Here is a 15,316-nt window from a genome sequence, read left to right on the forward strand (position 1 = left end):
TTTGTCTTCCATTTCATTGGATGTTTAGAAGTCCATGCTTTTTATTGTGATGTAGCCATTTCTATCAGATGACCACATTACTAATTGAGTCTTTTCCACCAATCAAATCGTCCGTCAAGTCACCATTCCCACCCATTTTCGAACTGTCAAAGATGTCGACGCACTCGGCAACGTCGGGTGGCTCTGCGGCCAGGAAAATGACGCCGTGTTCATTCTTCGTAGCAGGAAAGTGCCGCAATGGCAGCAGCTGCAAGTTTTTCCACGCTTCACGCGAGGATCTGGCAGTGAGTCCGTTGCCTTGCAAGTTTTTCCTGCGCGGCACGTGCACCGCAGGACGCGGGTGCAAGTTCTCGCACTCGGCGGAGGCGCAAGCGGCATCCACGCGTGTTAGCGCCAGCACGGGCGAGAAAACGACAAAACCGGGCTCTTACGGTGTCCCGTGCAAGTTCTTCAAGTATGGCGACTGCGCGAATGGAGACAAATGTCCGTACTTGCACAATAAGAAGGAGGAAGAAGAGCATAAGGACAAGGTGGAAGCTGTGACGGAGGGAGCATCCACCCCGCAGAAACAACCTGATGATGAGGAGAAAGTGGCGAGTCCTGCGGCTAAAGCATCAGGTGATGAGGAGGATGCCAAGGACAAAGAGGACGAAGTAACAGAGCTCAAGGATTTCATCTCCAAGGAGGAAGGTCAGTTGCCGTACTTTTTTACTGGGGAGTTTGGTGATATTTAGTTCTTTTTTTCATCGTAGAATTATATTATTACGGAGCTCCGGGTGAATTTGAAGACACAGCCGCAGAGTCGGTGCCCCCGATGCCCAAGGAATCGTACGTGGAGGTGGCCAAGAAGAACGTGAGGGACGGACCGCTGTCATTTGATGAAGAGCGCCCTGCACCACCGTACGTGTGTCGTTTCTAGCTGCTATGGCGTGGTAGATGTACTGACCTCCGTGTCGTTAATTCTCAGAAAAATCTGCACATTCTTCTTGCAAGGACTGTGCAGGTATGGAAACACCTGCTTCTACGCGCACTCGCTGCCCGAGCGTGTTGAAAGCGAGGAGGAAATGCTTGCAATGGGCGAAGAGATCCATCTGTCACAGGATCTGGAATGCGGCATTTGCTACGAGATTATTCTAAAGAAGGGCGAGCGATTTGGCCTGCTCTCCGGATGCAACCACTCGTTCTGCCTCACATGTCTGCGCAACTGGCGAAGCAGTGAGGACCAGCCCAAGCAGACGGTACGTCAGTGTCCCGTGTGTCGAGTGGAGACCAAGTTTATTATCCCTTCAAGTCGCATGGTCACCAGACCGGAGCGCAAGAAAGTCCTCATCGACGTGTACCGGGTACGTGGAGAGCTTACCCTTGCACGGCTATGGACAAGCACAGTACTTAACCTGTTCTTCCTGCTACCAGAAAAACCTCTCTGGCATTCCATGCCGCCATTTCGACGAAGGAAGGTACGATCATTCATTGCAGGCTCTAGCGCTACATGGTATGATATTGTGCTTATTGTTTGATGTTAAATTACTTGCAGAGGAACTTGTCCATTCGGCACCAGCTGCTTCTACGCTCACCGTTACCCGGACGGCACGTTGGCATCACGCCAAGTGCGAACCGCGGTCGACTCTGACGGCCAGTACGATGTCCTTCGTCAAGTGCGTCTTGAGAACTTCTTGAGGCAGAGTGAGAGCAACGAATAGCTGTGAGAATTCCTCTTCTGCATCCATATTGCTGCATGTTTTAGAGCTTTTGCATTGGCTTCCACTTGCTCAGAAAGAAATACATCGTAGCAAGACCAAAAACTTGCGAATGTAGGTCAGTAGTACTGCATTATCTTTTCCTTGTAGAGAGAAACGCCTCACAAAACTTAGGCAGACTTGTCCGCTACCCGTGTGGTGAACGAGCCGTCCGTCTGTCCGAAGAAGGCCTTCTCAGCCATGCCACAGAAGAGTCCGACCTCCACGACACCAGGCAGCAGTTTGAGACGATCGCACAGCGTCTTAGGGTCGTTGATGACGCCGAAGTTGACATCCAGCACGAAGTTGCCGTTGTCCGTGACCACAGGTCCAGCCTTGCTTTTGGCCATACGCAGCACGGACTTACCGCCGAAGTCCTGCTCCATCTTGTTCATAAGCGGCACGTAGGCCATCGGAACGACCTCGACGGGCACGCCCTGCGTCCACTGCTCGCCAAGCTGCTTGGATTCCTTGCGGTAGTCAGCGATCACCACGAACTTGTTGGCTGCAAACGCCACGATCTTCTCCTGCAGCTGACAGCCACCTCCGCCCTTAATGCAGTTGAGTTGGAGATCCACTTCGTCAGCTCCATCAATGGTGACGTCGATCACGGGGTTCTCGTCCAGACTCGAGAGCGTGAGCTTGTGCTGGACAATGAGCTGCTTGGCCTGGAACGACGTCGGGATGCACTTGATGTCCGTGAGTTTCTTCTCCTTGACGAGCTCTCCGAGACGCTCAGCGGCGTACACGACCGTGGAGCCGCTGCCGACACCCACGACGTATCCGCTCTTGACGTACTCGTCCACGGCCTGGCGCGCAGCCTGTGACATAGCGACGAATTAGCACGTGGCTGTAGATGATCAGCGAGTCTGCAGTGGTCGTACGGTGCGCTTAGACTGCTCGATGGGGCTCGACATGTTGATCTGCGACGTCTGCGAAGATCTGGAATGCCTCGACTCAAGCCTTGAGTGGCCGTACGCTATATACACTCGAGTGGGCTGTGGCACATCAACAACAGCGGTTTGATGACGCTGCCGACGTACACAAATTATTTCGTAGCGATTTATGCTAAAACATACACGTTTAGCAAATAAAAAACGTCACTCGAGTCTCTGCTTGGTGTTCAGCATGTTCGGCCTCCGCCTCCTCCGCAGGCGCACCGCTAACCACGCCACAGCCGCGTTTCACTCGAAGCCTCCACCGACTAGTGCTGAGAATGCGTCATTGCTACGAGACCTGGAGACGGCAATGAAGACGGACCCAGAGGCGGCGCAGAAGCTGAGCGGCTTGTTGTCACCAGCCACGACGCGGAACTTGTCTCGGGCGCTAAAATCTGTACGAACGAGCACGCCAGCGAGTGAAACTGCGAATGCTGCTGCTGTGACGCCCCCGACAACGCAGGAGCTCAAGATGGTGGCGTTGCAGATGGGGCTGCCGTTCATCGGCTTCGGCTTCGTGGACAACTTCATCATGATCATCGCCGGAGACTACATTGACCTCACGCTGGGCGTGTCGCTTGGTATTTCATCCATGGCAGCAGCCGGCATCGGCAACACCATCTCGGATATTGCGGGTCTGGGACTGGGCAACGTGGTCGAAGATTTCTGCGCGCGAATTGGACTTCCTGTTCCAGCACTGACCAACGAGCAGGTGTGTGTCTCTCTCTTGGTATTGCTTCGCAACCTGTGTGTGTACTGATAGTATTGATCTTCTCACTGCTTGCCAATTACTGTTATCGTAGATGCTATTGAAGAGCACACGACTGGCGAAGGTCACAGGCAGCTCTATCGGCGTAACTATCGGCTGTCTGTTGGGCATGGTTCCACTGCTATTCCTCGAGACGAGGCCAAAGAATGACAACCCCGCCCCATCAAAGCCAACGGGTAGCAACGATGAGTAGACTCTACAGTAGACTAACACGTAATAAGACAAGTTCACAGGTCGGACCTTATACGGCATTCCGTTCACCCCACATGAATGACATGGTACTCACAAAAATGCCGTCACCAGCCATCGCTTCCGACGTAGCGCGTTCTGTGCTGCAATGGTTCGAGAGCAACTCGCAATGCCAGAAGAAAGTTCTCCCCTCAGAGTGGACGGTCCTCGCAGGCATCGTATTGTGCTCCCCATCCTCAGAGCCCAACGATAAACTCCGCGTTCTAGCAGTAGCTACGGGCAACAAATGCCTCGGTCGACGCGACCTGAACGCCGATGGCCTCGTAGTCAACGATTGCCACGCTGAAGTGCTGGCCAGACGAGCGCTCCTCCGCTATTTGTACGCCGAGGCGCTCTCTTGGCAGGAAAACGGGCTGGAGCTAAGTGAGCATTCGATCTTCGAGCGACATTCAACGTCGCGTCGTCTAGTACTTAAGCCACAGCATTCGCTGCATCTCTTCATCAGCGAAGCGCCCTGTGGCGACGCCGCCATCTACGAACTGCGTCACGATGTTGTCGATGAATTAGTGCAGCAACGCGAAGCCAAGACTGGACAGGCGGGTCAGAGAGAGCGGAGTGCGTTACGTCTGACAGGAGCCAAAGCGCACAGCAAGCGGCCGAGAGATGAAGACGCTGATGACACGCCGCCAGACAAGAAATTCGCACAAGCAGTTGGCATTGCGCGTGTGAAGTCTGGACGATCCGATCTACCGCTGGAGAAGCAGACGTTGTCCATGAGTTGCTCTGATAAACTGGCCAAGTGGAACGCACTAGGACTGCAAGGCTCGCTGCTGTTGCAGTGGTTTGAGCCGATCTTTTTAAGCTCCTTCATTGTGAGTAAAGACGAGGAAGCACTGTCAGTGACGAAGCAAGAATACGCGCTTCAGCGAGCTCTGTGTACACGACTACAAGACCGAAAGGCACTGGTGGATGGAGCGCAATTAAGCTGCGAGACGTCTGTGGCTTCCGACATTCCTCACTTCAGTCGTCGACGGGCTTCTGACCGAACTCCATCGAGTCTAGCACTCAACTGGACGACACGGGAACCCTATTGGACTCGAGTACAACAACAGAACCCGCTTGTAGCCAAGTTCTTTAACAAGTTCGAGCTCGAGTTCCTGATGGCAGCTACAGGGTTCAAGCAGGGCGCCAAGAAGGCGTCAAAGATGGATCGAGTCGCCATGGACAAGGTGGCTTCACGTCTGGCAAAGAGGAACCTGCTACGCGCATTTCAGCACCTCGTCAGCCTCGTCAGTGATCTCGACTATCTTGAGCTCAAGCGAGCAGTTCCTGTGGCTACATCATCGACCACACTCTCTACATCTTCTACATCGACAGCTGTCACCACTCGCAACAATCAGCGAAATCAATTCTTTGAGGCATTCAAGGATTGGATTGGGGTTCCTGCAACCTTCAAGCAGTTCAAGCTCCAAGACATGGCTACAATAACTCACTCTTCTATCGCTTGACACTTTTTGCGGTCCTTCTCCAGACGCTCCTCATAAATAATGGACCCGATGTTCCCCGTAGACTTCAAGATGTCGAAAGCCATTGCAAACGTGTCCACGCAGTCGTCGATGCGGAAGACGCCACCAAAATCCATGTGGCCGCCGTCTCCTAGCGGAAGCGGTAGTTGCGTGTCCTCATGCAAGAAATTGGGCAGCTTCCTGTTGCCGAACAGCTCGAAGAATGCCAGCAATAGAGACGATACTGACTTGGTCTTTTGCTTGGAGCTGTTACGTTGGAAGATATACGCCACCATCATGTACAGTCGAAAGCTGCCCAGGCCGCCGGTGAACGGTTTATCCAGGTCGAACTGGTGCAGAAACTCCTTCATAAACATGATTATTGTCGTAAACGGCGCTCCCAATGTGCTCTGCAGTCTTTGCACAAGACAAGTCGAGCGTCCGTGCTCGCTGGTCTCGAACAACTCACGGTTGACGCCGATATCAATAGATAGCTTTGTCTTCGTGTCTAGAACCATGAGAATGGGGACTTTGGCCTTGTGCAAGCACTTTACTTGGAAATGAGGCCTTTGAGACTTCAACAGAAACTGCAACGCTCGCAGAACGCGCAGCTTACGTCTACGCAGTGTCGGGTTCCAGTGTGAGGCTGCGGTGGGCTGCACACGACGTGTGATGTCCGCGTTGTCCTCAGAGGCCATCGTTCCCACAGGCAGCGCCAGGTTCAACGAGAATGAGGACTCCGTTTCCTCTACCGGTATTGGACCAGGCAGAGTCTTAATATTTGTTTGTCCAGCCCCACTATCACGAGTTTCCAGCACTTGAGCTAGTTCGTCTTCATCCACCACAACAGGAGGCCATGGTTGCGACGGAGACAGTGTAATATTCCCCACTGTAATATCCAGATCACTGCGAAAAGTGTCCAGGCCCGTGCTGGAGGACCCGTAGAGCTTCACCGTAGCGTTCTGGTACGCCGATGTGATCAGGTCACGCACGTCCTCAAACACTGTTGTGCGCAGTTGTCTCTCCTGAGAAGATAGCGCCACTTTTGCTGCAAACAACCTCAGCTCTGTATCCATCGGCGTTTCATTACTAGGACTCGTAGCTGCAGTGCTGCTGTCTCCATTCGGTTTACCTCTCCGCCTCCGCTTCTCACGCTTTTTGGTGACCTTTTTGGGATTCACGAACGTTGATCTCTCGCCACGAATCTGCTTTTTCCGACGTACAGGAGCACTACGAGTGTCCCTCGCCTTCTCCCAATTGGTCGTGGAGCCTGTTGCCGTAATACCCGACGCATGTAGCGGTTTGGCCGTCGTTGACCGCTTCCGATGACGCATGGCCACTGATTAACAGCTAGCGTAACACTAGTTTTTGGAAAATTTAGATCAACCTGTAAAAATCGCAAAAGTTGCAGTAATGGTTTGAGCACATCCAAAATGATGCCAGTTGTCAAAGCTTCAGGCCAAGAACGCCTTTGCTGTGTCCCCTTCTCTGTGTCGCCGAGCAAAAGTCTCCGATTTGCGGCAATTTCCTTTCCGCCACTTGGTGGCACACAAATACAAGCGGACGGAAGAGCTCAACAGAGGGTGCTCTTGACGCACAACCACATTGGGAGACTTTGTAGCATCATGAAGCGGCTCCTTGCGCTGCTGGTGGCCAGCTGCGCGTTTGCCGCACAAGGTACTGCAGAGGCAGCGTCTCCGTTGTTGCATATAAGGACGAGAAACCCAATTAATTGACGACGAAAAAATGTTGCGGTGTTGTATGTTTGCTGCAGCGATGGAGACGCTGGAAATGAGTGACGATGTGACTTTCGACAGCGTAGTGTTCAGTGGAGAGAGCCGCAAATTGGCTGTAGACACGACAACGTTCCCGGAGGACTACAAGCCAGGCGAGGTCATGGCGGCACAGGACGAAGAGCGCGCGGCCGGTGTGTGGCCAACTTCCAAGGGAATGGTGCCACTCACGAGGCCTCGGACAGTGGGCCCTTCCACGCCATTCGACGGTGGTATGAAAACCTTCAAGCGCAGCAATGTAGCATTCAGATCAGGCGCGAAGATGACCAGAGCGAACGCCGTGTTCGTCGTACAGGCTGGTGGAACGCTGAGCAACGTGATTATCGCTGGTGGCGGAGGCGTCTTCTGTGAGACGCACAATTGCGCGCTAGTGAACGTGTGGTTCAAGGACTCGGTACAGGGAGCGCTGCACGTAAACTCGGGTACAGGAATCACGACGATCACTGGCGGAGGAGCTAGAAATGTTGCACGTCGCGTCATCTTCGCCCAGGCCTCGGGCACTGTTGTTGTCAGTGGCGGCTTCTACATGGTAAATTCAGGCCGATTGTTTGAGTCGTGCGGCACGTGTGGCCCCGTGAAGCGGGGCGTTATCGTGGACGGTGTCGTCAGTGTCAACCCGACGGCCGAGCTCATCCGTATGAACTCGAACTACAATGACCGTGGCACCATTTCTAAGGCCACTATTACGACGTCGATGACCAATTACCCTGTGTGCACTCGCTTCAACGGCGGCGCTACCCCCAGAAAGCTCGGAAACGGAGCCGCTCCCCCCGTTTGCGCATACTCCAGGGCTGCAGTGACGATCAGATAAGCTGCTTCTACGGGGACTTTTTGACGAGAGTATTCGGTGATCTAAATGCTGCCTCGGGGCATTTATTGCGTTGCAGAGAGCGATTGCGAGCTTTCTTGTCAGCTAGAATAGCGTGTAGTAAAATGGAAAGACAAGCTATTATCTCTGTTCAGGAAAGGTAAAAAAAAGTTTGCTCTCAGAAACGTTTCTATCCTTCCTAATGTCAGAGCTCAAACGTGATTGAGAAGAGTGACGCCTTAAATGTATCGGCGTCGCACGTGGATCGCAGGTTGCTCACACAGCGCAGAACTCGCTCCGCCCATACAGAACTCAAGACGTGTGCGTCGTGCAGCATCTTGACGACAGTTTGTTGGCGAACGTCCTCGACGTCTCTCGTGATGAGTTGTTGTAGCGCATCTACAAGTGCCGCGTACTGGAAAACGTCAGTGTCACTTCCATCCAACGCGGCAACAGCAATTCTGAAGATACTAGCGCTGAGCTTACAAGTGTTGGCGCTTGCAAAGCCAAGAACCACGTAATTTTTCATCTGATCATAGAGCATTCTCACGTTGAGTTGCTGATTTGTGTGCAACAATTGTTCAAAGCATTTCAAGATGACCAAAAGAACGTCCGGGTCAGCTGAGTTGTTGTTCTTGTGCTCATAGAAAACCTGCTTAGCAATAGCCATCGAGTCCCAGTTAGTTACCAGTGGCAGGAGTTGGTACACGGCTCCAGAAGCGCCGAGGATAGGCAACTGGTTCTCGATTCCAGTGGATGGTTTTGTATCTTCCTCATCCTCACTTGCAGCCTCGCGGCCTGTTCCAGTGTCTTTAGTGAACAGCATCACGTGACGTACAACCGCTGGTAGACTAAGCAGCACGTCAATGTATAGTGGAACGAGTTCCTGGTAGTGCTCCAGATTCCTCGAGAGATAGGATAACCCAACCCGCCTCAAGTTGAGACTTGCTTCCGGGTGGAATTCTCGCTCAATAATTGTCAAACACAACTCGATCTGCTCTGTAAAATCTCGAGGTGGTTCCTCCGTAACTCCGTTGGATTCGTCTTCGTTCCGTTGCGTTGGTACAATGCGAAGTACAGCGGATGCAACAATGACGAGTTGAGCCTTCACCTCCCACCACGCATGTCGAGACGAGAGTTGCGTCAAGCGTGGCAGTAGATCCACGACAAGATTCACGTCGTAGTTGAGGAATGGGATCAACATGGATAAACACGCAGCACGTAGCTTCTCACACGTAGTCTCTAACCCGATGCAGCAGTAATAATGGTACAGATCAACGAGAGTTTCGTCTAGTTCGCTTTCCATGACGATTAGAACTGCCAGCAGGTGAATGAACAGCGGAATGTCATCATTCAGAGCCTCGCGCAATTGCTTGATGGCTTGGATGTGAGCCAGCACCGTATTGGGCAAGAACGCGTATAGTATACGAAGCAGTGGGGCACGCTTGTTGGAATATTGGTATAGAATCACCGTGAGCTTAGGGAGTAAAAACTCGGGCATAAAGAGCGAAGCGGCAGAGCTGTCCCGACGAACGCAGTGTTGTCCTAATACGATGAAGAGATGCACTGTTGTGTGGAAGAGAATATGGCTTTCGTCGTGTTCAGCAAGCATTGGATACATGAGACCGACAAACTTCCAAAAGTCTCGTGGGAAGTCCAAGAAAGCTCCAGCAAGTAATTCAACCTCCTCTTCAATACTTCCAAGCACTTTGGCACACTCACTCTCGCCGAAGACGTTTCCTTCGGACACGTTATCCAAGAAGTTCTCAAATTTATCCTTTCCTCCACGTGGCTTCAGTATCAGCTCCATACTCGAGAGTTTACGGGCTACTATTTCGTTTAGTAGATCGAGAGGACGGCGTTTCTGTATAACTTCCGGCATGCTGCCATTCATTCCGCGGGTATCGAAGGACGCGACACCGCGAGCCTCTCCAAGGAGACAACTGGAGCCTGAATAGCCCAGCGATTCATTCTCTTTGGCTTCTCGGGTCGCACGTAGTTTCTCGAGTCCTTTTTGGTTGATTGTTTTGATCTGAACCTCGCGTACAATCTGCTGCGTCATCAGCACGGGGTTGCTGTCGTCGTTTCGAACAGGCTTCGTAGCTCCACGTAAGACTGTGGCTTTACTAGCACTGCGGATGGCTGGATACCGATCAGGTGTGTCTGTCATCAAGCGTTCAAGATGCTGCGTCTCCTCGAGCTGCGAGTGAATGTCACGCACCCTGCGGTTGAGCTGCGTCTGGTCTCGCATCTCAGCGATCTCAGGCTCACGCATCTTGTCTCGAATAAACGCCGAGTTGGTAGGTTTGGCGTACGGAGGGATCTCATCCACTGTGTTCAAGCTCTTCGCGATGCTCATGGGTGCTGCTATGTGTCCTGATGAGGGAAGATTAGCCACCGCTGTAGGTTGGATAGTGCGTTTAGTCAAGCATTGATAGAGTTTCGTTAGAAATACAACTGCGGCTCCGTTCTGGCAGTGGACGATGGCGTCGATGTCGCTCTTGTTAGTCAAAGGCTCCAGGTCCACGAAGCGGCCGAAGATCTTAACCAATTGGTCCCAATTATCCTTCCTGACTTTCATTCCGATGCCGTTGTCGTACGAATGCATACTGATGTCCTTGTCATAATACCGCGATAAAATCTCGGCTACCAGGAACCCATTGGCAAAGTCTCTGGTAATGAATGACCTTTAGAATAATAATTCGCAGTGGCAAACAACCATATACTCCAATAGTCAACGCACCTCTTTACATTCTTAATGGAGTAAGCCAAGTCCAAGCTTTGAATCCAGCGCAGCAACTCGCGATTCAGTTTGTTGCTCTTGGCTTCGTCCGCCATTTTGACAGTGTCTCTTCAAGGCACTCTTTAATTAAAAACACCTTTTAGAAATAATCACAACCTCCACTATATCACATTTAATGTTTCGAACACCAATAATTCACAAGCCACCGCTTTCGTCCATCATTGGCCAACGTAGCTCTTCGCCTAGCCACCACAATTATGCGCGTGCTGCGTCCGACGGCGCTGCGGCGTCTCCGCGCTCAGACCGATCGCAACCAGCGTCTGCAGCTCATTGTTCGCGCCTTCAGCGACGCTACGGATCCTGCCAAGCGTCCTTTGGGCGGCTCTATCACTCCGTTTGTTGCAACTGACTCTGCTCCGCGTGTCAATGGCTTCCACAATGGCAACAACGGCCACACGCAGCCCGAGACGCTGCAGTTTCTAGCATCATACCACGAAGACGAACAGCATCAGCATCAAGACGTTGAATTTACAGCGCAACGCATCGGTTTCCCCATCAGCGAGGCCGAATATAAGGAACACAACGAATATCAGGAAGAGGAGGGCATTCGCGAGGAATCTAGAGCCGAGGCGACCGCAAAAGCCGAGCGAATCATGGCTGTATTGCGTCATTCCATGTCGGAGCTGGAGATTGGCAAGGTCATCCACCGTATTGCGCAGTACGCGACGCTGCCGCGCGTCACTGGCCTCTCCAGGAAGCAGTTCCTGCGCTCATTGGAGACGCGATTCGGTGAGAGCAACAAGAAGGAGTTCAGCTACATGCTTGCGTTCCTACAGGGGCGAGACGACGTCATTGACCAGTTAGAAATCGACTCGCGAATGGGCGGCGACGCCGTCGAGGAGACCAACGTCGTCACCATTGAGACGCATGCAGTAGGGAGCCCAATCGACGAGTTTGTGGTGCCTCAGATCATGGGGCTGCATCCAGATTTAGTCGCGGACCCAAAATTTGTGAGCGTTGTGTTCTGCTACTGCCGTTTGGCGTGTCTGAACTCGCTCAAGCTCATGCAGCGCCCCGCCGCGGGCTTTAACCGCGGCTCCAAGTCCAGTTTATGGCAGGTTAAGGCGGATTTCCGAAAGGTGCTGGACATGGAGGGATATTCGCACTACGCCGACATGCTGGGACTGGAGAAACACTCTTTTAAGCAGGACGACGAAGACATCGACGCGGTGGACGCCGAGTGGGAGGAATTCAACCTGGAAAACGACCGGATTGACTTCCGCATGCTACTGTCACAGACCCAAGGGATCGTGGACTTTATGAAGACTGAACTGTCGAATGAAACCATCTCCAAGATGCTCGTGGCCATGCTGGCGTCGGTCAAGACCTCCAAGCTGCATCGCAAGATCTTCCAGGAGATGGTGTGCAATATCCAGACAGCTTTCCCCGATACATACCACGAACAGCTTCTGTCCGAGCTCGTGCCGTTTCTATCGGGCGATAATGCCACATACGAGGACTTTGACTCGGAAGTAGCGACGACGGCGCTGCAGCACCACCAGATGCGGAATGAAGCCATCATCCGAGCTTTACTGGAGACGCGTATGCGTGTGGGTCACATTCTGATCAACGATATCGACGAAGTGGAGCCGACGCAGTCGATTCCAAAGAAATTGACTCCAGAGCAGCATGAGAAGGTCATCACGACGGCCTGGAACATCGTGTCGGTGCTGGACGACCGCAAGTATCACATGTTCTTCACGCGCTTCCTCAAGTACAAGCTGGCGTGGCGACCGAACCGTGCCACGTTTGGAGAAACGTTTCTATTGGATGTACGGAAGACGCTCGGTCCTCGCGATGCTGAAGCCATTATGCCCATGTTCGAGGAAGTGTATCAACAATTGTCCGTGGAGACGCTCACGATCTGTCGCGTCAAGCTGCGTCACTCCAGGAAACTGCTACGCGGTCGAGGTGTGTTGGAGCCGTTGAACGACGCCGGTCGCGAGCGTCTGGAGACCGCGTGGCAGCCGTCACACTGCGCGTTCTACCGGAATCTACCGCACGGTGTGACCAAGAAACACTTGGAGAACGCGCTGGGTCACGTGGGAGGCGTCAAGCGCTTCTTCCTCTTCTCCAACCCCATCAACGGTCCGCCCGAGTCGCCGGATGAAAATATAGACGACGAAGAGGACGACGACGATGAAGAAGACGACGAACCAGAAGAAGACGACGACGAAGAAGCGGACGACGATGAGAAGCCCAAAAAGAAGAAGAAGAAAGCGAAAAAGACGAAATCGGACGACTCGCTGCCCAAGGGCAAGGAACTCAAGACCATGAAGATGCCCAAGTACAAGCAGAAGATCATCGCCAGTGACAAGAAGACGCCGTACCAAGCGGTGGTGGAATTTGAGTCGGAAAGCGCCTGTCGCAAGGCGACGATGCGAGCGTTGCAGATCTTCGGCGTCATGATGGCTGGCTGGAAGGAGTACCGCCCCGTGTTCTCGTCAACAGTGGACGAGCACTCGGGCGTCACTTTAATGAACGTTCCGTACGGAACTACAGTCGGAGAGTTGGTGGATCAAGTGAACGAGATCTTGACTAATGCGGGACTGAACATGAAGGTGTCGGGCTTGGTGCCTCGAGGCGTGATGCTCACAAATGGACGCTTGGATCTACGCTTCCCGTCGTTCGTGGAGGCTGCGCAAGTGATTGAGTTGTTGGATGAACATGTGAGCAAGAGAAAGTGTCGTCGGAGTCTTTCCAAGCGAGACGCGGTGCTGTTTAGCGAATATTTGCGACTCAAGAAGAATATGGCCAAGAACGAGAGGAAAGAGAAGAAGAAAGAGGAAGAAGAGCAGTTAGCACGCGAGGAGGAAGGCGATCTGCAAGACGACGAAGACCCTTTGTGCTTTGGTGTGGATGAAGACGACGACGATGAAGACGACGACGAAGAGGAAGAAGACAGCCACAAGAAGAAGAAGAACGTCATGGAAGTCCGAGAATCCCTCGACGAATACTTCGCCGAGTGGCTCGAGGCCGAAGCCAATATGACGGACGAGCAACGCGCACTCAGCGACGTGCCTCGTCCGTTCGACGTCACGTGGACGCCGCTGCCCAAGCCCCGAAACAAACACATGTATCTGTAACCTGTCTACCCCCAGCGACAAACAGGCGTAAGCGCACGTGTGAATAGACAACTCTCCAAATGCATTTAAATATTTTGGCCGGTCGACCGACAGCTCAGAAGAGCAGCAGATCCTTGATCATGCGGTCCGAGACAGTGGCAGACTCGGCCTCGGCGCTCGAGCGGACGCTGGCGTCGAAGGCGTGTGCGAAGCGCTTGTCCCGCGCCATCATCCGCTCCAAGAGCGAGTTGGACTCGGCGTAGCGTCGGATCAGGTGTTCGCAGAAGCTGTCGTACGTCTTGTTCTCCTTGTAAATCAGTCGCCCCGTGGCGTAGCTGGCCGTGCGGTAGGCCTCTACAAAGGTTCCTTCGATGCCGTCTTGAATCTGGGGCCGGAACACAACCCACCGCTTGAACAGCCACGGTAACGTGCTCTCGTCCTGGAAATCTCGCTCCTCCAAGACACTCTGTTGACAGATAATAGCTCGTTGTTCCTCCGGCATGAATCGTCGACACACAAGACTGTTGTAGCTGACATTGGGGACGCCGTGTACGTTCAAAGACCATTTCCCCGTAGTCTTCGAGTACACGTGGGCCACATCTTGATCCAGAGGCGTAACAACGACATAGTGCTTCTTCCCGTGCTTAATAGAGATCTTCTGAGCCACATTCGTCTCCCAGCAAAAGTCGAACATGTCCTTGACATTACACGGGAAGAATTTCTGGTTGTGGATCGTGTAATTTTTCTCTGTAATGGCCAGACGCAGTTGCCAGCCGTCCATTTCGATCGGGAGACAGGAGATCACTTCCGGTGCGAAGCTGCTGCTCTCCAAGCTGATGTTTACGCGCACAAAGGACGCGATATGCAGCAGCTCCTTCTTGCGCTCGTCACTCAACGAGTAGCCCGTGGCCGGGTCGATCGTGTGGACGCTGCTAGCGTCGTCGGTCTCAATGTGGTGCACTGGATCGTTACTGTGCGTGCCGTCGGTGTCTTCTCCGCTGTGATCTTCGGACCTGAATGGGAGAAGATCCGAGCTGAAGGACACGAGTGGAGCTGTGGGCGTCGCTGCCGGACTGGGACGCGCGCCAGAGCTCATCTCCTCCACTTTCCTCATGCTGTCGTCTACGAAGTGCGAGAGGCGAGCAGCGCGTTGTTGTTGGGATAGCTGGCCTTGTAGGTAGTTGACTTGGTCTCTTAGAGCCGCTTGGAGCTCCACGACGTGTGTGCGAAGGAACTGCAGCTCCAGTTTCTGCTTCTTCCGACATCGTCGAGACGCCGCGTTGATCTTAAGTTGCCGCTCTCGTGAAACTTTGGTCTTCTTCGTGGGCGTTGTGGCATTGTTGCTGTCCTCCTGTTCTCTCTTGGGTCCAGCGGGTGGAGGTGGTGTAGTCCTTCGTCCGATGTTGACGGTATTGCGAGGGTGCACCACCGGATTTTGAGGCTTGGCGCGCATGGCCAACATGGACGTGGCCACAGCCGCGGTGGGCGACGTTTTGTCACTAGTTGACGTAGTTGCCATCTTGTCGTAGCCGCGCTTGACGCCGCTTTGTCTCGCGGTCGTCGCTGGAGCTCCTGCACCCGACGGAGGGAGTCCGTTGCTCACCGCTGACGAAGGGAAGCCCAATGGAGCTTGCGTCGTTGGCGTCGAGTAGTAGAGATCAAGGTACGAACCGCTGGAGGCGTCAGTCGCGGGGCCGGAGGTGCCTAAGT

The 15,316-nt window shown here is 53.2% G+C and overlaps 8 protein-coding genes across 8 annotated transcripts; 4 read left to right on the top strand and 4 right to left on the bottom strand.

The window, feature by feature from the left end:
- Positions 1-152: 152 nt before the first annotated feature.
- Positions 153-1,738, top strand: PITG_04664 (uncharacterized protein; the record flags this gene model as incomplete). The annotated part of the gene is made up of 6 exons (XM_002905357.1): positions 153-597; positions 646-690; positions 753-900; positions 968-1,343; positions 1,414-1,457; positions 1,535-1,738. 6 exons carry the CDS (start codon positions 153-155, stop codon positions 1,698-1,700), a joined length of 1,224 nt encoding a protein of 407 aa, XP_002905403.1.
- Positions 1,739-1,831: 93 nt separating this feature from the next.
- Positions 1,832-2,688, bottom strand: PITG_04665 (ribose-5-phosphate isomerase; the record flags this gene model as incomplete). Its single annotated transcript, XM_002905358.1, has 2 exons — positions 1,832-2,557; positions 2,621-2,688. The coding sequence occupies 2 exons, from the start codon at positions 2,651-2,653 to the stop codon at positions 1,868-1,870; spliced, it is 723 nt and encodes a 240-aa protein (XP_002905404.1).
- A 160-nt stretch (positions 2,689-2,848) lies between these two features.
- PITG_04666 (uncharacterized protein) lies at positions 2,849-4,674 on the top strand (the record flags this gene model as incomplete). The annotated part of the gene is made up of 4 exons (XM_002905359.1): positions 2,849-3,386; positions 3,478-3,619; positions 3,747-4,504; positions 4,657-4,674. 4 exons carry the CDS (start codon positions 2,985-2,987, stop codon positions 4,672-4,674), a joined length of 1,320 nt encoding a protein of 439 aa, XP_002905405.1.
- A 447-nt stretch (positions 4,675-5,121) lies between these two features.
- Positions 5,122-6,471, bottom strand: PITG_04667 (uncharacterized protein; the record flags this gene model as incomplete). The annotated part of the gene is made up of 4 exons (XM_002905360.1): positions 5,122-5,874; positions 5,980-6,226; positions 6,319-6,328; positions 6,372-6,471. The coding sequence occupies 4 exons, from the start codon at positions 6,469-6,471 to the stop codon at positions 5,122-5,124; spliced, it is 1,110 nt and encodes a 369-aa protein (XP_002905406.1).
- A 291-nt stretch (positions 6,472-6,762) lies between these two features.
- Positions 6,763-7,741, top strand: PITG_04668 (polysaccharide lyase, putative; the record flags this gene model as incomplete). Its single annotated transcript, XM_002905361.1, has 2 exons — positions 6,763-6,814; positions 6,912-7,741. 2 exons carry the CDS (start codon positions 6,763-6,765, stop codon positions 7,739-7,741), a joined length of 882 nt encoding a protein of 293 aa, XP_002905407.1.
- Positions 7,742-7,943: 202 nt separating this feature from the next.
- Positions 7,944-10,576, bottom strand: PITG_04669 (uncharacterized protein; the record flags this gene model as incomplete). The annotated part of the gene is made up of 5 exons (XM_002905362.1): positions 7,944-8,474; positions 8,577-8,759; positions 8,805-9,403; positions 9,455-10,410; positions 10,482-10,576. The coding sequence occupies 5 exons, from the start codon at positions 10,574-10,576 to the stop codon at positions 7,944-7,946; spliced, it is 2,364 nt and encodes a 787-aa protein (XP_002905408.1).
- A 162-nt stretch (positions 10,577-10,738) lies between these two features.
- Positions 10,739-13,691, top strand: PITG_04670 (uncharacterized protein; the record flags this gene model as incomplete). The annotated part of the gene is made up of 1 exon (XM_002905363.1): positions 10,739-13,691. The coding sequence occupies one exon, from the start codon at positions 10,739-10,741 to the stop codon at positions 13,625-13,627; it is 2,889 nt and encodes a 962-aa protein (XP_002905409.1).
- A 30-nt stretch (positions 13,692-13,721) lies between these two features.
- PITG_04671 (uncharacterized protein) lies at positions 13,722-14,702 on the bottom strand (the record flags this gene model as incomplete). Its single annotated transcript, XM_002905364.1, has 1 exon — positions 13,722-14,702. One exon carries the CDS (start codon positions 14,700-14,702, stop codon positions 13,722-13,724), a length of 981 nt encoding a protein of 326 aa, XP_002905410.1.
- Positions 14,703-15,316: the final 614 nt, after the last annotated feature.

This window comes from Phytophthora infestans, genomic scaffold, assembly GCF_000142945.1.
Source record: "Phytophthora infestans T30-4 supercont1.6 genomic scaffold, whole genome shotgun sequence".
NCBI classification, from domain to species: domain Eukaryota; phylum Oomycota; class Peronosporomycetes; order Peronosporales; family Peronosporaceae; genus Phytophthora; species Phytophthora infestans.